This window comes from Lithobates pipiens, unplaced genomic scaffold, assembly GCF_037356315.1.
Source record: "Lithobates pipiens isolate NorthernLeopardFrog02 unplaced genomic scaffold, aLitPip1_a1.2 Scaffold_35, whole genome shotgun sequence".
Lineage (NCBI taxonomy): Eukaryota > Metazoa > Chordata > Amphibia > Anura > Ranidae > Lithobates > Lithobates pipiens.
Window position 1 is genome coordinate 21,498,200 of NW_027507811.1, and position 22,138 is coordinate 21,520,337.

Here is a 22,138-nt window from a genome sequence, read left to right on the forward strand (position 1 = left end):
TTAGTTCCAGTGAAGGGAACTCTTAAGGACATCAGCATACCAAGACATTTTGGACAATTTCATGCTCCCAACTTTGTGGGAAGAGTTTGGGGATGGCCCCTTCCTGTTCCAATATGACTGCGCACCAGTGCACAAAGCAAGGTCCATAAAGACATGGATGAGCGAGTTTGGGGTGGAGGAACTTGCCTGGCCTGCACCGAGTCCTGATCTCAACCGAATAGAACACCTTTGGGATGAATTAGTTCGGAGACTGTGAGCCCAAAGCCAGGTCCATGAAGACATGGATGAGCGAGTTTGAAAGATCAGTGCTCATTCAAAGTAAAAGACAAACTAAAAAAAATAAAAAAATATCCTTAACCCAACATGTTTCGCCTCTAAACAAAGCTTCTTTAGGAGTGCAACCGTAATGTTGTGTCAAACAAAGCACACGGCAAATGGCCTGTGTATTGACAGAAGGAATAGAAATGAATGGAAATTTCCCAAACTGGAACAGACATAAGAATACAAGAACAGCATATTTAATACATCTCCAATCAAAGAAAACCTAGAATAAACTTTTTTTTTTTTTTTAGTATTGTACTTTAATAAGAGTCTGTTTTTTTACTCATGAGATTGATAAGTGAAACCATTAATATAATATAAGAAGCCAGTGAGGTGTCAGAACTATGGAGGAAATCTGTGCCGACATTATTCTATACAGTATTCTGGTACAGTCCAGATAAATCTCAGTTTATTATCCTTCTACAGAGAGGAGAGTCTTTTGTAGATCACATGACCACATCAATGAAGATGGAGACGGGCCAAAATCACATGACTGAAAGGATATTAAACCTCACCCTGGAGATCATCTACCTGCTGACCGGAGAGGTGAGGAGGATTCTTGGAGGTCACATGACATCACTCTTCTCTCGATTAATACAACACAGACCTGACCGGAGAGGTGAGGAGGATTCTGGGAAGCATGTTGTGATAATTGTTATATTCTCCCTTTACACAGGATTATAAAGTAGTGAAGAAAAGACCTGGAGATCCAATGACACTGAGCAGCCATCTTCAGAGGACATCACCCATCACAGTGCCTCCACCTCACTGCCTGACAACAGAGGTAACCAGTGCCAAGAAGGTTCTAGAAGTCACCAAGATCACTGATCTGCTGACAGGAGAGGTGAGCGGTGCCGGGAATTCTGGGACATTATCCAGTAACAGACAAGGGATGTGTCTGGATGGTGACTGTATCATTGTGTGTGTCAGGTTCCTATAAGGTGTCAGGATGTCACTGTCTATTTCTCCATGGAGGAGTGGGAGTATTTAGAAGGACACAAGGATCTCTACAAGGATGTCATGATGGAGAATCAGCCGCCCCTCACATCACCGGGTAAGAGGAGACTTTATTGTAAAGGAGAGAGCAGTACGGAGGGTCCACCTAGATCCCCCATCATCTGATAAACACATAGAAACAATGTATTCAGTCAGTGTGTGTGTTTCCTACAGATGGATCCAGTAATGGGAACCCACCAGAGAGATGTCCCCGTCCTCTGTATTCCAGGGATTCCACACAGGAAGGTCACACCATCCCTCACCATCATCAAGTAGATGGATCCAGTAATGGGAACCCACCAGTAGTGATGGACGAACTTCGGACAGGACGTTTCGCAAACGCGAACGCGGCCGAAAGTTCGCGAACCGCAAAGTTCGCGGCAGGCCCCATTGACTTCAATGGCAGGTGAACTTTACAAACCTACAGGTCATATTTCCAGCCACAAAATAATTACTAGCTGTGCACACATAGTCCCACCACATGGCCACTGACATAACACATGTATGAAGTGAATCTGGGATCGACAACTACAAGCATTCTTTTTTTATATGTGAAATTCTGACAATTCAGAACTCAGGAGCGCATGAAGGCAATGGAGGAGAGGGAAGGTCAGGATAGGCTAAGAAGAGGGTGCAGGAGATGATCACCAGCACCGTGATATAGAGTGATCTGACACCAGCACCGTGAAAGAGTGATCTGACACCAGCACCGTGATAGAGAGCACTGACACCTGCACCGTGATAGAGTGATCTGACACCAGCACCGTGATAGAGAGCACTGACATTAGCACCGTGATAGAGAGCACTGACACCAGCACCGTGATATAGAGCACTGACACCAGCACCGTGATATAGAGCACTGACACCATCACTGTGATAGAGTGCACTGACACCATCACCGTGATAGAGTGCACTGACACCAGCACCGAGATAGAGAGCACTGATAGCAGCAACTTGCTGCTGGGCCCCAAAAATATGACACCGCTCAACCTCTTCAAACAGGAGGGTACAGGCATATAGTACGGTGTGCTTTTTTTGTAGGGAAGTGAGCCAAATGTAGAAAGAATGTCTGTTCTCGATTAAAAAATAGTTTATAGACATATACATGGTCTACTGGTCACATGTGTTGAATTCCTCAGAGATCCATGCCTCATTCATTTTTATAAATGTGAGGTAGTTAACACTGTCGTGAGCTAGGCGAGTACGCTTATCGGTCACGATCCCCCCTGCTGCGCTGAACGTCCTTTCGGACAGGACACTGGACAAGGGGCAAGCCAACAGTTCGATTGCAAATTGGGCAAGCTCTGGCCTGAGGTCAAGCCTGCCCACCCAGTAGTCCAGGGGTTCATCACTCTACAGAGCGTCCACATCGGCCGTTAACCCGATGTAGTCGGACACCTGTCGGTCTAGGCGTTCCCTGATGCTGGATCCGGATGAGACCTGTCAATGGGTCGGCTGAAAGAATGACCTCATATCAGAAGTCACCAACACATCTTCAAACCGGCCTCTTCTTGCAGGTGCTGTTGGATTGGTACCCGCAACTCCTTCTCTGGGAGTGGGAATTGCTCCTCTGCCAGCGCACGCAAAAGCAGAATGCAGCATTTCTCGAAGCAAGGCCTGGAAGTGCTCCATTCTGACAGCCCTCTGTAACGGCGGTAACATTTCCACCATTTTGTGTTTGTACCGGGGGTCTAAGTACGTTGCCACTCAGTACTGGTCCTTGACCCTTATGCTTTTTATACGGGGGTCCCTATTAAAACACTGGAGCATGAAGACCCCCATTTGCACTAAACTGGAAGCGGTGTGGTGGCCTGGCTCCTGCTCATCATCCAGGATAATGTCGTCCTCTTCATTCTCCTCTCCCCATCCACGCACAACAGGGATCCCAGAAATGTTTAAAGCATGCTCTTCTTGCTCCTCCTCATCCGCCCCGGCATCATCCTCCTCTGACTCCTCTTCAGACTCCTGTTGTTGACTTGTCTCAGTAGACCCCCCTGGGAATTCATCCAGCATTGCGACTTCCTCATCTTCCCGCTCCTGCTCCTCCATGGCTTGATCAATGACACGACGCAATGCACACTCCATAAAGAAGGCATAAGGTACCATGTCACTGATGGCGCCATGGCTGCGACTGACCAGTTTGGTGATCTCCTCAAATGGCCGCAGAAGTCTGCATGCGTCGCTCATGATCAGCCACTGGCGCGGTGAAAAAAAAACAGCTCCCCAGAACCTGTTCTGCCGCAGAGTTCATACAGGTAGACGATAATTGCACGTTCTTCTGAAATGGGCCGAGATTTTTCTTGCCTGCCGCAAGATGTCCTGGACCCCAGGGTATTTGACAATGAATCGCTGCACGACCAAGTTTAAGACGTGTGCCATGCATGGCACGTGCAAATTTTTGCCCTGTTTCAATGCGCTAAGCAGATTGGCACCGCTGTCACACACCACTTTACCGTCAAATTGAGCGGTGTTAGCCACTGATCTGCCTGTGAACACAAAGCTGAAAGGAGTGCCGGGCCAGTGTGGCTCTTGGCTTCCAGGCACAACAGACGCAGCACAGCATGGCAACGTCTCACCTGGCATGTCAAATAGGTTCTGGGGAGCTTGGGCGGCACAGCGGAAGAGACGCTAGCAGCGGAAAAGGAGGAGTCAGCCGAGAAGGAGAGGGAGGAGGATGGAGTAGGAGGAGGAGGAGAAGAAGAGCCAGGCCTGTATGCAATCCGTGGCAGTAAAACCAAATCTACACGGGTGCCACGGGTTACATGCTTGACGGCCGTCAGAAGGTTCACCCAGTGGGCAGTAAAAGTGATATACCTTCCCTGCCCGTGTTTGCTAGACCACGTGTCTGTGGTCAGATGTATCTTGGCACCGACACTGTGTGCCAGAGATACATTCACTTGCCGCTGAACATGGCCATATAGCTCTGGGATGCCCTTCTGTGAGAAATACTTCCTTCCTGGGACCTTCCATTGTGGTGTTCCAATGGCCACAAATTTTCGAAAGGCCTCTGAGTCCACCAGTTTATATGGCAGTAGTTGGCGGGCTACCAGTTCTGACAAGCCAGCCGTCAACTGTTGGGCAAGAGGGTTATCCGGCGTCATCATTTTTTTACACTCGAACATTTGGCCCATGGAAGCCTGCCCTTTTGCAGAAAAACGTGAGCTTGGCGTGATGGAAGGTGGAGTGGAGGACAATTGTGAGGAGAGAGGAGAAGAAGTAGAAGACGAAGCTGGACAGTGAGAGCCTGGAGTGTGGCTTTGTGTGTTCCGTTGCTCCCACTCGGCTCGGTGATGGCTGCTCATGTGCCTTCTTAAGGCGGTCGTCCCTAGGTGAGTGTTGGGCTTACCACGACTAATGCGTTGACTGCAAAGATTGCAGATGGCAACACTATTGTCAGCAGCGGACACTATAAAAAAAGCCCACACTGCGGAGCCATGTGTCGGCATCCTGGGAGCGCCAGATGGGACCGTACATGGTCGATGCCTCGCTCCCGATACATTAGCAGTCTGCTTTGTCCCTCCTGTGCAATGTAAGTTATTCCTGCTTCTCCTCCATATCTGCTGGTCCATATCTCCCTCTGAACTCCCCTCCTCTTCCTCTCTTGTGGGCACCCACGTGACATCACTAGACACGTCACCATCGACGTCACCTTCTCCACCGCTATAATTAGAGATCTCGGATTAGGCAGCAACACCGGGGACCAACCCCCTCTTTGGGCTGATCTGGGTACTGTCGTCAGACTGCTGAGTGGCGGTTGTTGCTACCTCCTCTTCCTGATCCAATGCCAAGAGTGGCTGCGCATCAGAAATGTCTTGATATGGATCGTAAAATAATTCCTGTGACTCAAGCGGAAGGTATGTGGTGGTGGTGTTGGTGGTAGTGTCTTTGGGGGTGCACATAGAAGAGAGTGAAGAAGAGGGTGCAGATCGAGAGGATGAGGAGGGTGCAGAAGAGTAAGGCTGAGTGAGCCACTCAACCAAGTCTGGTGTGTCCTTTGACGTAATCGCACGCACCTTCTGCAATTTCCCACTTTGGCTCCAGCCTGTTGCTCCTGTCCTACCCCTACCACCCCTGCGGAAGGGCCTGCCTCTTCCTCTGTCTGTCATTTTTTAAATGACCCTGTGACAAAAGTCTCTAGAGAAGTGCAGTATGTATGTGGAAGATGGTATATAACACCCCGCTTCAATCTGTTGTTTTTGGGGGCCACTGGTCTATCACACCAGTTACAATACTTTTTTTTTGGATTGCGTTTGTCACTCTTTGTAGTATCGCTGCAGAACCGCTCAGCAGTCACAATGCTGCACAGTGGAAACGCACTATACTATGCTTTCTATATGTGCAAGTATTTTATACGTGTATTACACAACTATATACTGCACACCAAATAGTACACCTATACCAGTCCTTAAGGACCTTTGTGGAACTAGTAGCTAGGGATTAGCAGACTGTACCTCAGTCCCTATAATGATAAAGGACTGCTGCAGAATAGGCAGCAGTCAGCAGTAGTGCACCACAACCCTATATATTGTGGACCTATACCAGTCCTTAAGGATTAGCAGACTGTACCTCACTCAACCCTATATACTGTACTACGCTATACCATACCAGTCCTTATAAGGACCTTTGTGGAACTAGTAGCTAGTGATTAGCAAATTGTACCTAGCTACTAGTTCCACAAAGGTCCTTATAAGGACTGGTATGGTATAGCGTACTACAGTGTATAGGGTTGAGTGAGGTACAGTCTGCTAATCCTTAAGGACTGGTATAGGTCCACAATATATAGGGTTGAGGTGCACTACTGCTGACTGCTGCCCTATTCTGCAGCAGTCCTTCATCAGTATAGGGACTGAGGTACAGTCTGCTAATCACTAGCTACTAGTTCCACAAAGGTCCTTTTAAGGACTGGTATGGTATAGCGTACTACAGTATATAGGGTTGAGTGAGGTACAGTCTGCTAATCACAACCTACTAGTTCCACAAAGGTCCTTATAAGCACTGGTATCGGTATAGCGTAGTACAGTATATAGGGTTGAGTGAGGTACGGTCTGCTAATCCTTAAGGACTGGTATAGGTCCACAATATACAGTGGTGTGAAAAAGTGTTTGCCCCCTTCCTCATTTCCTGTTCCTTTGCATGTTTGTCACACTTAAGTGTTTCGGAACATCAAACCAATTTAAACAATAGTCAAGGACAACACAAGTAAACACAAAATGCAATTTGTAAATGAAGGTGTTTATTATTAAAGGTGAAAAAAAATCCAAACCATTATGGCCCTGTGTGAAAAAGTGATTGCCCCCTAAACCTAATAACTGGTTGGGCCACCCTTAGCAGCAACAACTGCAACCAAGCGTTTGCGATAACGTGCAATGAGGCTTTTACAGCGTCCTGGAGGAATTTTGGCCCACTCATCTTTGCAGAATTGTCCTATTTCAGTTACATTAGAGGGTTTTCGAGCATGAACGGCCTTTTTAAGGTCATACCACAACATCTCAATAGGATTCAGGTCAGGACTTTGGCTAGGCCACTCCAAAGTCTTCATTTTGTTTTTCTTCAGCCATTCGGTGGTGGACTTGCTGGTGTGTTTAGGATCATTGTCCTGCTGCAGAACCCAAGTTCGTTTCAGCTTGAGTACACGAACAGATGGTCGGACATTCTCCTTCAGGATCTCTTGGTAGACAGCAGAATTCATAGTTCCTTTTATCACGGCAAGTCTTCCAGGTCCTGAAGCAGCAAAACAGCCCCAGACCATCACACTACCACCACCATATTTTACTGTTGGTATAATGTTCTTTTTATGAAATGCAGTGTTCCTTCTACGCCAGATATACTTGGACACACACCTTCCAAAGAGTTCCACTTTTGTCTCATCGGTCCACAGAATGTTGTCCCAAAAGTCTTGGGGATCATCAAGATGTGTTGTGGAGAAATTGAGACGAGCTTTGATGTTCTTTTTGCTCAGCAGTGGTTTTCTCCTTGGAACTCTGCCATGCAGGCCATTTTTGCCCAGTCTTTTCCTGATGGTGGAGGCATGAACGCTGACCTTAACTGAGGCAAGTGAGGCCTGCAGTTCCTTGGACGTTGTTGTGGGGTCTTTTGTGACCTCTTGGATGAGTCGTCGCTGCGCTCTTGGGGTAATTTTGGGCGGCCGGCCACTCCTGGGAAGGTTCACCACTGTTCCATGTCTTCGCCATTTGTGGATAATGGCTCTCACTGTGGTTCGCTGGATTCCCAAAGCTTTGGAAATGGCTTTATAACCCTTTCCAGACTGATAGATCTCAATTACTTTCTTTCTCAATTGTTCCTGAATTTCTTTGGGTCTCGGCATGATGTGTAGCTTTTAAGGATCTTCTGGTGGACCTTACTGTGTCAAGCAGCTCCTATTTAAGTGATGCCTTGATTGTGAACAGGTGTGGCAATAATCAGGCCTGGGTGTGGCTAGAGAAATTGAACTCAGGTATGGACAACCACAGTTATAGTATGTTTTAACAAGGGGGGCAATCACTTTTTCACACAGGGCCATGATGGTTTGGATTTTTTTTCACCTTTAATAATAAACACCTTCATTTACAAATTGCATTTTGTGTTTACTTGTGTTGTCCTTGACTATTGTTTAAATTGGTTTGATGTTCCGAAACACTTGAGAAATGAGGAAGGGGGCAAACACTTTTTCACACCACTGTATAGGGTTGTGGTGCACTACTGCTGACTGCTGCCCTAGGTACAGTCTGCTAAAGGACTGCTGCAGAATAGGGCAGCAGTCAGCAGTAGTGCACCACAACCCTATATATTGTGGACCTATACCAGTCCTTAAGGATTAGCAGACTGTACCTCATTCAACCCTATACACTGTACTACGCTATACCGATACCAGTCCTTATAAGGACCTTTGTGGAACTAGTAGGTTGTGATTAGCAGACTGTACCTCACTCAACCCTATATACTGTACTACGCTATACCATACCAGTCCTTAAAAGGACCTTTGTGGAACTACTAACTAGTGATTAGCAGACTGTACCTCAGTCCCTATACTGATAAAGGACTGCTGCAGTATAGGGCAGCAGTCAAGTATAAAATTCTTTCTATATTTGGAAGAAAGAATATTATACGTGTACAACCCTATATACTGTCCAACTCCTATACCATACCAGTCCTGAAAAGGACCTTTGTGGACATAATAGTAACAGCTAATGATTAAACTGACTGTCCCTCCCTGCTACACACAGTGTCCTGTCCCTCTCTACACTGACAAAAGACAATCTGCTGCAACAATCACTTGAATAGCAGTGCACTCAAACCTATATCCTGAACTACACCTATACCATACCAGTCCTTAAAAGGAGTTTTGTGGACCTAATAGCTAGCGATTTGGGTCACTGCAGTCTCTCCCTGCTCCACACAGCAACCTCTCCCTATAGTGACAGAAGAAAGAATGTAAAATGGCCTCCGAATCGGGTCTATTTATAAGTTAGGGGGAATGTCCATGTGTCCATGTGCTGTAATGTCTCAATTGGCTGTCCTGTACCCCACGATGGATGTGTCATCATAGGTCAAAGTTCTTTCACACAGTAAACACGTAAGTCCGCCGGACGAACAGCGGCAGTAGTCTGCCGATCGGGCGAATCGTGAACAGCGGCGAACCGACCACCGGGCGAACAGTTCGGCCATCCCTACTGTGGACATGATACAAGAGATGGTCAGAGACTGTTCGGCCATCCCTACAAGGGGCTGCATAGTATGTGAGCTTAGGAAAGGTGGGCAGGGGGTTGCATTGCATGTGAGCTTAGGAAGGGGGCATGGGACTGCATTCTACGTGAGCATAAGAGGGGGCTGCATTGTACGTGAGCTTAAGGAGGACAGGGGGATGCATTGTATGTGCGCTTAAGAAGGACGGCAGGGGGGCTGCATTGTATGTGACCTTAAGGAGGGGGCAGGGGGTTGCACTCTATGTGAGCTTAGGAAGGAGGACAGGGGGGCTGCATTGTATATGAGCTTAAGAAGGGGGGCAGCCATCTGGAGTTATTCTTCATTCCGACCATAGTTCCTGCTCTATGGTCCCAGCTGATATCTGGACACACTTCCCGCTGATGCACATCAATACGTTGCCCCTCTATCGCCCGCAACCTTCACGACTCCACTTTCCCTGCATCACCCGTCAACTAAGAATCATCGTCATTTGATAAAGAAAGCAGCTTCATAACAGAATATTGTGAAATTTAGAGATTTCTTGTTTATTTTAGAAAGTCACAATGTCAAATTGAACACACCAAAAAAAAAAAAATCTAGGTTTGAGTTTAATAGTCATTTTGACGTTAACATTTTTTTAATTAAGAATTATCCATTGGCTAGACCCATAAAATAATTTGCTGCAGCCAATAGCAACCTATGAAAAGGTCCAAACACGGATTGTATGTCCTTGTATTGGTCATAGCTGTGATCTGTTGCCATTGCTTTTTTGTTGCCCACGTATCGAAAGAGTATTCCTTGTACTTTCATGATTGCCCATCTGTTGCCCCACGTATTGCCTTGATTTCCCCACCTTGGTTGTTGAGGGCTGCTGTGTTGTTTCCACCACTTTCTCCAGTGAATTAGGTTTCGAGGAGTAGCAATTGTTCTCCAACGAGTTTGAGTTCCTGGGTCATTCATGCCATATCTATTATGAGGTGCCCCCCCCCCCCCCCCCCCCGCTGTTGGATTTCTAGTTTTTTTATTATTATGAAGAAAGGAGACCCCGAATGTGGGCCAGAAGATAGACAAGCTGTAGCAGGCAGATTTTACCACTGGAGGCTCCCCCAAAGAGAAGATTCCAGAAGGTGACTCAGCCCACATCCACAACGGAGATGTCCAATTTGCCCGGTTGTTGCTTTTTGTAAGAATATACACTCTTTTGTCAAAAATATTGGGACACCTGCTTTTACACTTACATGAAATTTAATGGCATCCCAGTCTTAGTCCGTAGGGTTCAATATTGAGTTGCAACTATAACAACTTCAACATTTCTAGGAAGACTGTCCACAAGGTTTAGGCGTGTGTCTATGGGAATGTTTGACCATTCTTCCAGAAGAGCATTTGTGAGGTCAGGGACTGATGTTGGACGTGAAGGCCTGGCTCGCAGTCTCCGCTATAATACATCCCAAAGGTGTTCTATTGGGTTGAGGTCAGGACTCTGCACAGGCCAGTCAAGTTAATCCACCTCAAACTCGCTCATCCATTATGGACCTTTATGGTGGGGGGTTGTTTTTCAGGGGTTGGGCTTGGCCCCTTAGTTCCAGTGAAGGGAACTCTTAAGGCGTCAGCAAACCAAGACATTTTGTACAATATCATGTTCCCAACTTTGTGGGAACAGTTTGGGGATGGCCAGTTCCTGTTCCAACATGACTGCAGAGGCTCTACCCTGTGGCTTTTCTGATGCCTAAGAAGCTTTGCTTTCCTAATGAAACATTTTCCGCACTTTGTACATCAAATAGGAGGCTCTACCTTGTGGCTTTCCTGATGCTTAAGAAGCTATGCTTTCCTAATGAAACATTTCCCACACTTTGTACGTCAAATAGGAGGCTCACCCATGTGGCTTTTCTGATGCCTAAGAAGCTCTGCTTTCCTAATAAAACATTTCCCGCACTGTGAACATGGATAAGGACACTCACCAGTGTGAATTCTCTCATGTCTAATTAGACTTCCCTTTTGTGTAAAACATTTCCCGCACTCTGAACATGAAAAAGGACGCTCGCCCGTATGAATTCTCTGGTGCCCGAGCAAGTCTTTTTTCATAGTGAAACATTTCCCGCAATCTAGACATGCGAAAGGACGTTCACCCGTGTGAATTCTCTGGTGTTTAACAAGGTCTCCTTTCATAGTGAAAGACTTCCCACACTCTGGACACAAGAAAGGACGCTCACCCGTGTGAATTCTCTGGTGTTCACGAAGCGTCCCTTTCTTATTGAAACTTTTCCCGCACTCTGAACATGTGAAAGGGAAAGAGCCTGTGTGAGTTCTCTGGTGTTTAAGAAGATCTCCTTTTTGAAGGTAAGATTTCCCACACTCTAAACATGAGAAGGGGCGTTCACCTGTGTGACTTCTTTGGTGATTGATGAGCTCCCTATTGTAAATAAAAGATTTTCCACACTCTGAACACGAGAAAGGACGCTCTCTCGTGTGAATTCTCCAATGTTTATGAAGCTGTTCTTTGCTACTGAAACATTTCCCGCACTCTGAACATGAGAAAGGACACTCACTTTTGTGACTTCTCTCTTTTTTTAGAAGTGTTTTGTATACAGATTGGGATTTATTGCACCCCAAGGAAGACAATGAACCCACTTTTGTGTGAATTCCTATGTGGCCCAAAGAAGATTCCTTAGAAATAGATGTATCCATTGATTGCTCCAAGGGGTAAAATCGGTGATGTACATTTCCAGTAATGGGATTTAGTCCTGAAAAATATTGTGCAATACTATTGTCTTCTTCATCACAATCTCGAGATAAAATAAGACGCTCCTCAGAACTATTCCTATTCTGAACATAAGATCCATCTGTTGTAAAGGAATAAAACAAAAATGATGAATATTTTGTCATATTTAGTTTCATATGGTGTACAGTATCTCCTCCTCATTTGTTGTGAACATGACATTATATTGGGGAATGGAGATGGACCTTTCATATGGTGTACAGTATCTCCACCTCATTTGTTGGGAACATGACGTTATATTGAGGAATGGAGATGGACCTTTCATATGGTGTACAGTATCTCCTCCTCATTTGTTGGGAACATGACGTTATATAGAGGAATGAAGATGGACCTTTCATATGATGTACAGTATCTCCTCCTCATTTGTTGGGAACATGACGTTATATTGAGGAATGGAGATGGACCTTTCATATGGTGTACAGTATCTCCTCCTCATTTGTTGGGGACATGACGTTATATTGAGGAATGGAGATGGACCTTTCATATGGTGTACAGTATCTCCTCCTCATTTGTTGGGAACATGACGTTATATTGAGGAATGGAGATGGACCTTTCATATGGTGTACAGTATCTCCTCCTCATTTGTTGGGAACATGACGTTATATTGAGGAATGGAGATGGACCTTTCATATGGTGTACAGTATCTCCACCTCATTTGTTGGGAACATGACGTTATATTGAGGAATGGAGATGGACCTTTCATATGGTGTACAGTATCTCCTCCTCATTTGTTGGGAACATGACGTTATATTGAGGAATGGAGATGGACCTTTCATATGGTGTACAGTATCTCCTCCTCATTTGTTGGGAACATGACATATTGAGGAATGGAACCTTTGGTTGTGTGAAAAATATAACAAATATATTCTTATAGAGGGGAATGGAGGTTCATATGGTGTTAAAGACCTGCAACTCATTTGTTTAGAACATTGAGCACTGTAATAGGTACATCGATGATGTTCTTAGTGTCAACAGTAGTCTTCTAACAATTTCCCTTTTGAAGGATGAGAAGTTCTCTATCTTGCTCAAGGACAGCACAAACTCTGTATAATTACAAGAATAAATGTAAAACTTCTAAATACAAAAATAGTTCTTTGCCGTAAGGGCTGTGAAAACATGGAATTGTCTTTCACCAGTAATAGTTAGCTATGATTCAATATATTACTTTAGAAATAAGTAGATCTGTTTCTAATTGCAAAAAATATATATTGTTACAAATTTTCAGGGGGAAAATTATAGTAATATGTTGATCCAGGGAATTGTCTGATTCTCTTTTGAGAACAGGAAGTAAGTCTTTTATCTTTTCTGGAGAAAACTGAGAATTTTTTGAGGGTTTTCTGACTTCCTTTGCTGCATTAGCATTTTTTTTGTTTTGTTTTTTGAGAGGGGGGTAGATTTTTTGAGGGGGACTGATGAACTCTAGGCATATATGTCTCTTTAAATACAATACACATTGAAAATGGAAACCGTTTCTGCATTTCGTGCTTATTACTTACATGTGTCCATATGTAGAGAAGATGCCCCCTCCTCTATAGACTGCTGATCTCCACTCACCAACATCTCTTCTTCTTCCTCTTTAATCTCAATTTTGAGGTCTTTTAGCTCTACAGCCTAAACCCCAAAGATAATATAACACGATTTATATTAAGGAACAAGAAGAATGTCATCTAACTGCTTGAAATACGTTTTTTAAGTGTTCACTCTCATACTACCTGATCATGGTGGGGGATGGTGTGACCTTCCTGTGTGGATTCCTGGGAATACAGAGGACGGGGACTTCTCTCTGGTGGGTTTCTCTTACTAGATCCATCTACCTGATGATGGTGGGGGATGGTGTGATCTTCCTGTGTGGAATCCCGGGAATACAGAGGATGGGGACATCTCTCTGGTGGGTTCCCATTACTGGATCCATCTGTAGGAAACACACACACTGACTGAATACATTGTTTCTATGTGTTTATCAGATGATGGGGGATCTAGGTGGACCCTCCGTACTGCTCTCTCCTTTACAATAAAGTCTCCTCTTACCCGGTGATGTGAGGGGCGGCTGATCCTCCATCATGACGTCCTTGTAGAGATCCTTGTGTCCTTCTAAATACTCCCACTCCTCCATGGAGAAATAGACAGTGACATCCTGACACCTTATAGGAACCTGACACACACAATGATACAGTCACCATCCAGACACATCCCTTGTCTGTTACTGGATAATGTCCCAGAATTCCCACCACCGCTCACCTCTCCTGTCAGCAGATCAATGATCTTCTGGGTGACTTCTAGAATCTTCTTGGCACTGGTTACCTCTTTTGTCAGGCAGTGAGGTGGTGGCACTGTGATGGGTGATGTCCTGGGAAGACGGCTGCTGGGTGTCCATGGCTCATCAGATGTTTTCCTCACTACTTCATAATCCTGTGCAAGGACATTCAGTAAAATTATCACTACGGAAGATAAAAATGATGCTATGTGACCTCTCTGAATCCTCCTCACCTCTCCAGTCAGTAGGTAGATGATTTGCAGGGTGAGGTCTAATATCCTCTCACCCACATGACTTTGGTTGCCATCCATCTTCATTGATATGGTCATGTGATTTATATTGGGTAAGTTTCTCTGTATAAAGATAGTAAACTGAGAATTATTTGCACTGTCTCAGGATGAATAATGATTCTCCTCAGTCTCAGACTGCTTCCTATACTAGATTACAATTGCTGGATTGGAAGCCCCACATGGTCCTCGCAAGAAAGTTTCTTGTGCTACAGTGCATCATTTTGCCACCACAGCACTACTGTATATTCAGCTTTCTGTTCATTTAGAGTTGCCACCTTTTCTTCAAGCCAAACCCAAACACTTTAAATTTAAATTTATTTTAAACGGGGGAACGCTGTGGACTCTGGTGTAAAGTGAAACTCTGATGTTAGGGGGTTTATGCTCACCAAACCTGCCACTTACATCAGAGTTCCCAGCATTTCCCCTTAAATTAGGGTTCCCAACGCTCCCCTTATATCAGCGTCCACAGGGCACCCCTTACATCTAAGTCCCCCTTACCTTAGTGTACTCACTCGCTTGGAAGCAGGAGAGAGAAGGGAGGGAGGAGGGAGACTTCAGTCACAGACATTAGATGGTGAGCTCACTCACCTGAGGATGGTGGCTCAGACATAGACACCTTTCATCCACCATGTATCTGCCGGTTGCTGAGCTTCAAACTTCCAGCCCATACATCCCTTTCTTGAGGCACAGCATACCAGGGATTGGAGTGTGGGTGGACAGAGAGAGAGAAGAAGAAGAAGAGGGATGAAGAGGGAAGAAGAGAAGAGAGGAAGAAGAGAAGAGAGGAAGAAGAGAAGAGAGGAAGAAGAGAAGAGAGGAAGAAGAGAAGAGAGGAAAAAGAGAAGAGAGGAAAAAGAGAAGAGAGGAAAAAGAGAAGAGAGGAAGAAGAGAAGAGAGGAAGAAGAGAAGAGAGGAAGAAGAAGAAGGAAGAAAGAAGGAAGAGGAAAGAAGAAGAGAGAAGAGGAAAGAAGAAGAGAGAAGAGAAGAGGAAAGAAGAAGAGAGAAGAGGAAAGAAGAAGAGAGAAGAGGAAAGAAGAAGAGAGAAGAGGAAAGAAGAAGATAGAAGAGGGAAGAAGAAGAGAGAAGAGGGAAGAAGAAGAGAGAAGAGGGAAGAAGAAGAGAGAAGAGAAGAGGAAAGAAGAAGATAGAAGAGGGAAGAAGAGAGAAGAAGAGGGAAGAAGAAGAGAGAAGAAGAAGAGAAGAAGAAGAGAAGAAGAAGAGAGAAGAAGAAGAGAAGAAGAAGAGAAGAGAGAAGAAGAAGAGAAGAGAGAAGAAGAAGAGAAGAGAGAAGAAGAGAGAAGAAGAAGAGAATAGAAAAGAAGAAGAGAGAAGAAGAGAAGAAGAGGAGAGAAGAAGAGGAGAGAAAAAGAGGAGAGAAAAAGAGGAGGAGAGAAAAAAAGAGAGCAGGAGAAGAGAGCAGGAGAATAGGGAAGAAGAGGGAAGGAGAAGAGGGAAGAAGAAGAAAGAAGAAGAGAGAAGAATTCATATAGAGCAGGGCTTAACAAATTTTCTTGGAATCTAGGAGCCAGCCAGAAAAGTTAGAAGTCATTTTTTTTTACAGCATGCCAAATGGCCAGCTTCTGTCGGACTGGCTTTACTAGGCTTGATGTGATGGGCAGCAGCTCACTAGGAAAGGACAGTGCAGCAAGGTGGGTGTGATAGGAGATCCAGTAACTCATGCCACCTAAGGGCCCCTTGCACACCGGCACAACCGCTAATCATAATCCGCTTACTCGGTGGGGATTTCTCTGCTATTCCCCATCCTAAATGGCCGGGCAGTCTTCTGGGAACTGTGATGTGTCCCAGCAGATTGCAGGGAGGGAGGGGACGAGGAGGAGTCTCCTAGGTGACACTGACAGAAGTGGGAGCTGGGTACCTGTCAAAACGAGGTACCCACCCCCCAAAAATGACATATGTGGCATGTCTGGGGGTTAGAACTCCTTAAAGCGGAAGTTCCACTTTTGGGTGGAACTCCGCTTTAAATAAGTTTGTCCTCCTGACGTAGAGTCATCTCTAATGCTCACCGGAGGGGAGCAGCAGAAACAGACAAAGCCCGGGACGTGAGAAGTCTGCACGGACCTCCTCTGCCCGTTTCCTGACTCGGAGTTTCCAGGCTGTGGGCAGGTCTGCACCAATTACTGTTTTTCCAGCAGACTTACCTGCCTGCTGTAGTCTTATCAATATCTTGTTACTTCCTCAGCCCTCAGTTCCAGCAAGGTCTCCTCTCTACTTCCTCCCAACTCACCTTTCACCCGGAACTTCCTGTTTATGTGTGCCATCACTTCCTGTTTTTACCTAACATCACTTCCTGTATGTGAGCTCCTCCGCCGATAAGTGAGATCACCACCTTGTGGGGAATATATAAACTGCAGTGTACGTTGTTTTTCAATACATTGATATCAGTTTTGTTGCATATATTACACCAGAGTTAGACCTCCAACAATGAAAGCTTTTTGACTGTTTTTATTAAAATATATAACTACCATATATACTCGAGTATAAGCCGAGATTTTCAGCCTCTTTTTTGAGGCTGAAAGTGCCCCCCTCGGCTTATACTCGAGTCATCGCTGTCTGTCTGCCCGATCAGCGTGTCGAGCAGACAGACAGCGGCCATTCTAGGATTCAAAGGCCGCGCCTCCGTCTCCGCCTTCGCCTGTGATAGGCGGAACACTGAATTTCCCAGCAGTCTGTGTTCCGCCTATCACGGACGTCCTCTCATCCTCGTCCGTAGTATGAGGATGAGCGGACGTCCATGATAGGCGGACCACTGACTGCTGGGAAATTGAGTGTTCCGCCTATCACGGACATCCGATAGGCGGAACACTCAATTTCCCAGCAGTCAGTGGGAAATTGAGTGTTCCGCCTATCACCGACGGAGGCGCGGCTTTTGAATCCTAGAATGGCCACCGACGAAGAGCTGCGGGACGGGCCGGGACGCAGGCCGGGACGGGACGCAGGCCGGGACGCAGGCCGGGACGGGACGCAGGCCGGGACGGGACGCAGGCCGGGACGGGACGCAGGCCGGGACGGACACAGGCCGGGACGGACACAGGCTGGACGGACACAGGCTGGACGGACACAGGCAGGCTGGACACAGGTAGGCTGCACGGACACACACACACACACACACACACACGGATGCATGCACACACAGGGATGGATGGACACACACGGATGCATGGACACACACACACACACACACGGATGCATGCACACACACAGGGATGGATGGACACACACACACACGGATGCATGGACACACACACACACACACGGATGCATGGACACACACACACACACACACGGATGCATGGACACACACACACACGGATGCATGGACACACACAGGGATGGACGACACACAGGGATGGACAGGCATGTCTCACCCTCGGCTTATACACGAGTCAATAATTTTTTCCAGTTTTTTGGGGGTAAATTGGGGACCTCGGCTTATATTCGGGTCGGCCTATACTCGAGTATATACGGTACGTGACATTAAATAAATTAAAACATAAGTACAAGATTGAATGTTCCCAGCACCCTTTTAAATATGTTGTTCTGTAACCGCAGGTGGTAGCAAGTAGGGATTAGCTTGGCTTTCAGACCAGTTTAGTCCAAATTTTATTCTTTCGAAGGGCAAGTGAAATATTTTGCATCAATATTACCACATACTTCTGCTGCTAAATGTGACAGCTTCCCAGTCAGACTTCAGGTTGCCACCTCACCCCTTTAAACCCAAACATGTATGAATTACACGGGTTCTGAGGCTAATTTAATGCACATAAGGCACCAAGTGAGTTTAATTACCTCCTTAATCGGCCTCAGAACCTGTGTAATACGTGTTCGGGTTTAAAGGGATGAGGTGGCAACCCTACTGGGTGTAGTTGGCAGGTTGGTTGGAGAGGCAGAAAAGGTGGTGATGGCCAGTGTCCTAACAATAAGCAAGTCATCCCTGCCAAGCCCATTCAACTTATAGACTTATGCCGCGTACACACGATCGAATTGTCCGGTGTACTTAGTCCGGCAAACAATCCGGCGGACTTTCTACTGAACGGACTTGGCCACACACGGACACACAGAAAGTCCGGCGTTTGCGAGCGCGATGACGTACAGCACGTACGACGGGACTAGAAAAAGGAAGTTCAATAGCCAGTAGCCAATAGCTTCCTTCTCGTACTTGCTTCTGAGCATGCGTCATTCTTAGTCTGCCGGACTAGCATACTCACGAAAGTATTGTCCGCGGAAACCCAAGTCCGTGGAAAGATTGGACTGCAAAACTACTTTCTAAGTCTGCTGGACTTTACGCTGAGAAAGTCCGCTGAAGCCCACACACGATCACATTGTCTGGTGAAATGCGTTTCGGCGGACTAAGTACGCCGGACAATTCGATCGTGTGTACGCGGCATTAAATAAACAGAAAGGAGCGCCCAGCCTCCAGAGACATCATGTCATACGACATCTAAAATATGGTTCGTAGATGTTTATTAAAAAGTTGCAACGTGTACATCAAGCCAACTCCCCCTTCCTCAGGGCTGCTGCTGCGTACTATTTGGTGGGAACAATTTCCATGAGTGGTTACGTTGGATCAAGGTCTCAGAAAACCAGGATGGCAGGATGTCGGCTTTAGTTGTATTAGTTGCTGCCCATACAACTAAAGCCGGCATCCTGGTTTCTGAAACCCTGATCCAACATAACCGCTCACGAGAATTGTTTCCACCAAATAGTATGCAGAAACAGACCTGAGGAAGGAGGTGTCTATCCCCCCAAAACATTTTGGCTTGATGTACATGTTGCTGCTTTTTCATAAACGTCTACAAACCATATTTTAGAGGTCACACCGGGTGCCTCTTTTCTTCTAGCTAAGCCTACATGCTGAAACGACCTTAAGGTCGCATAGAAAAGGCAGCAGCCCAATCCCTGAGAGGTCCCATCGCTGCCACCATCCATCACTGGGCACTATCCACTGGAAGGCATTCTTTCCTTTTTGCCCACATGAATACCCACCCAGGACCAGTGACCAATCTAGTCAGTCCAACTTCATGTTCAACACAAGTTGACCCAACTGCCAGGCAGGGATTCCATCTGGCAGCTGGATGTAAACAAAGGGGCTCCGCTAGTGACATGTAAAAAAAAAAACATAACAGAATGGGGTACCCCTTCATAAATTCATACAAGACCCTTCAGTTATGTATTTTAATGGTTACCCCATAGAAAAACACCATCTTGGGCCCCCCCAATTCCATACCAGACCCTTCTGATCCGCAGCCTCATCGCTATGGGGGTGCGGACCACACCCAGGTGACACCCGCCAGAGGGGTGACTCCTCTGCAGCATAGCTCCTAACTGTCCCTGATTTCGAGGGACTATCCCTGATTTGGAGCAATGTCCCTCTGTCCCTCATTCCTCCTCATTTGTCCCTCATTTTGGTCTGATCTATATAGATGTATATAAAATGCACTTTTTATCTATCAAAAAGTGTTTTCCAGCGCTAAACCTTTCATCTGATTTATAAATTGTGGAGGGATTTTTACTGACACATAAATCCCATACCTTTTTTGGGGGGGGGGGGGGGGGGGCACAGTTTGGCATGTTCACCATGGGCTCTAGATGACCTTGGCCCGGAACTGCTTCCTGCTCCACAGTCCCAGATGACACCTGGCCACTTCTCCTCTTATCCGGATCCACGTGTTGCCACTTCATAGTCCCCACCTTAATGATTTTTACTGACACATAAATCTCATACATTTGGGGGGGCGGGCCAGTTTGGAAAGTTTTCCCCCCTGGGCTCTAGATTACCTAGTCCCAGCACCACTTCCTGCTCCACAATCCCAGCTGACACCTGGCCACCATCTTCACTGATCCAGATCAATGTGTTGCCACTCTATAGTCCCTATAGTCCCCATCTTCTTGATTTTTACTGACACATAAATCTCATAGATCTTGGGGGGGGGGGGGGGAGCAGTTTGGCATGTTTGCCCTGGGCTCTAGGTGACCTTGTCCCGGCATTGCTTCCTGCTCCGCAGTCTCAGCTGACACCTGGCTACCATCCCCACTGACACAGATCCACATGTTGCCACTCCATAGTCCCCCCTTCATGATTTTTACTGACACATAAATCTCATACCTCTTGGGGGGCACAGTTTGGTGTGTTCGCCCGGGGCTAAAGATTACCTTGTTCTGGCTCTGCTTTCTGCTTCACAGTCCCAGTTGACACCTGGCCACTGTCCCCACTGATCCAGATACACGTGTTGCCACTCTATAGTTCCCACCTTCATGATTTATACTGACACCTAAATCTCATACATCTTTGGGAGGGGGGGGGGGGGGTTGGTTGGAGTTTGGTGTGCTTGTCCTGGTCTCTAGATCTTGCCCCGGTTCTACTTTCCGCTGCACAGTTCCAGCTGACAAATGGCCACCATCCACACTGATCCAGATCCACGTGCTGCTACTCCATAGTCCCCACCTTCATGTTTTTTACTGACACATAAATCTCATACACCTTGGGAAGGGGCACAGTTTGGCATGGTCACCCTGGGTTCTAGACCAGTGGTTCTCAGTCCTGTCCTCAAGTACCCCCCAACAGGCCATATTTGCAGGTTTTCCTTTATCTTGCACAGGTGCTTTAAATCAGAGTCAATGGCTTGGTATTTTGGACAGCTATTTTTCTTAAAGAGAAATTCCCAAAACATGGCCTATTGGTGGTACACGAGGACAGGGTTGAGAACCACTGCTCTAGATGACCTAGTCCTGACACTGCTTCCTGCTCCACAGTCCCAACTGACATCTGGCTATTGTTCCCACTGATCCAGATAAACGTTTTGCCACTCCATAGTTCCCACTGTCGTGATTTTTACTGACACATAAATCTCATACATCTTGGGGGGGGGGGCACAGTTTGGCATGTTCACCCTGGGCTGGACTATAGATGACCTTGTCCTGGCACTGCTTCCTGCGCCACAGTCCCAGCTGACAACTGGCCACCTTCCCACACTGATCCGGATCCACGTGTTGCCACTTCATAGTCCCCACCTTTATGACTCAGATTCACATTCAGATTCAGAATACTTTATTAACCCCAAGGGAAATTATTCCACCAATCATCTAAGAATTATGGTAATTTCTTTTTTAAAAAAAGGAAGTCATATCAGATTATTGTTAAGTGTAGATTTTTAGAGCGTTCTTTTTTTATATTAGAAAATCTGAATAACAAAGTAACAAACAAAGTTTATATTAACAAGAAAATCTTGAACAAATTAAATAAAATAATACATTATATTTATGAAGGATTATACATTGGCTGGACCACAAAAAGAACAATGCTGCAGATAAAAATGTCCATTGATGCAAGAGAAGTCCTGATTGGATTGGATGCTCTTGTACTTGTCTTGGCTATGTACTGTTACCATTGCTTCTTTGTTGCCCACGTAGTGGAAAGGTTGTTCTTGTGAGGTCAAAACTTCACTTTTGCTGCCCCGTAGATGGTCATGATATTCCCATCTTACCCATGTTACCCATCTTGGTGGGATCAGTGCTGTTGTGTTGCCTGGTTGATCGTGTTCTGTCATCTACGTGCGTGAGGGAGCATATTACTATAATTGTCAGAACCTGGATGACTTGCTGGTGGCACTGTGGTTCCCTGGGTGGAGGGTTGTAATTCCAGTGTCTGCCAGTGGGTGTTCCCAGGCATCAGGATGCAGGGTACAGCATACAGGACCAGGATAATTGCTAGCAGTATCTGGCAGCAAGAAAAACACTGGAGCGAGAGGCACTAATAGAGGAGGACCTAAATACCCTCCCAGCAGCCAGAAGATCCCAGTT

At 46.1% G+C, this 22,138-nt stretch overlaps 2 protein-coding genes across 2 annotated transcripts in view; one reads left to right on the plus strand and one right to left on the minus strand.

Moving 5' to 3' along the window:
• LOC143955206 (uncharacterized) overlaps window positions 1-15,537 on the minus strand; it is a 139,623-nt gene extending 124,086 nt beyond the window's left edge. Inside the window, 6 exon segments of the mRNA XM_077465292.1 lie at window positions 10,863-11,840; window positions 13,273-13,387; window positions 13,489-13,688; window positions 13,805-13,928; window positions 14,015-14,185; window positions 14,264-15,537. Of these exon segments, the coding sequence (XP_077321418.1) occupies window positions 10,863-11,840; window positions 13,273-13,387; window positions 13,489-13,688; window positions 13,805-13,928; window positions 14,015-14,185; window positions 14,264-14,359 (1,684 nt within the window). The 5' untranslated portion in view covers window positions 14,360-15,537.
• LOC143956382 (uncharacterized) lies at window positions 1,172-2,374 on the plus strand. The gene is made up of 2 exons (XM_077466601.1): window positions 1,172-1,375; window positions 1,492-2,374. Exons 1-2 carry the CDS (start codon window positions 1,291-1,293, stop codon window positions 1,725-1,727), a joined length of 321 nt encoding a protein of 106 aa, XP_077322727.1. The 5' UTR covers window positions 1,172-1,290; the 3' UTR covers window positions 1,728-2,374.
• Window positions 15,538-22,138: the final 6,601 nt, after the last annotated feature.

What these genes read in the sequence shown, in the direction of transcription:
- LOC143956382 (XM_077466601.1), top strand. Translation starts at nt 1,291, where the DNA reads ATGGAGGAGTGGGAGTATTTAGAAGGACACAAGGATCTCTACAAGGAT. An exon ending in GCCGCCCCTCACATCACCGG is followed by an intron (nt 1,376 to 1,491) that starts GTAAGAGGAGAC and finishes TGTTTCCTACAG; the next exon opens with ATGGATCCAGTAATGGGAAC.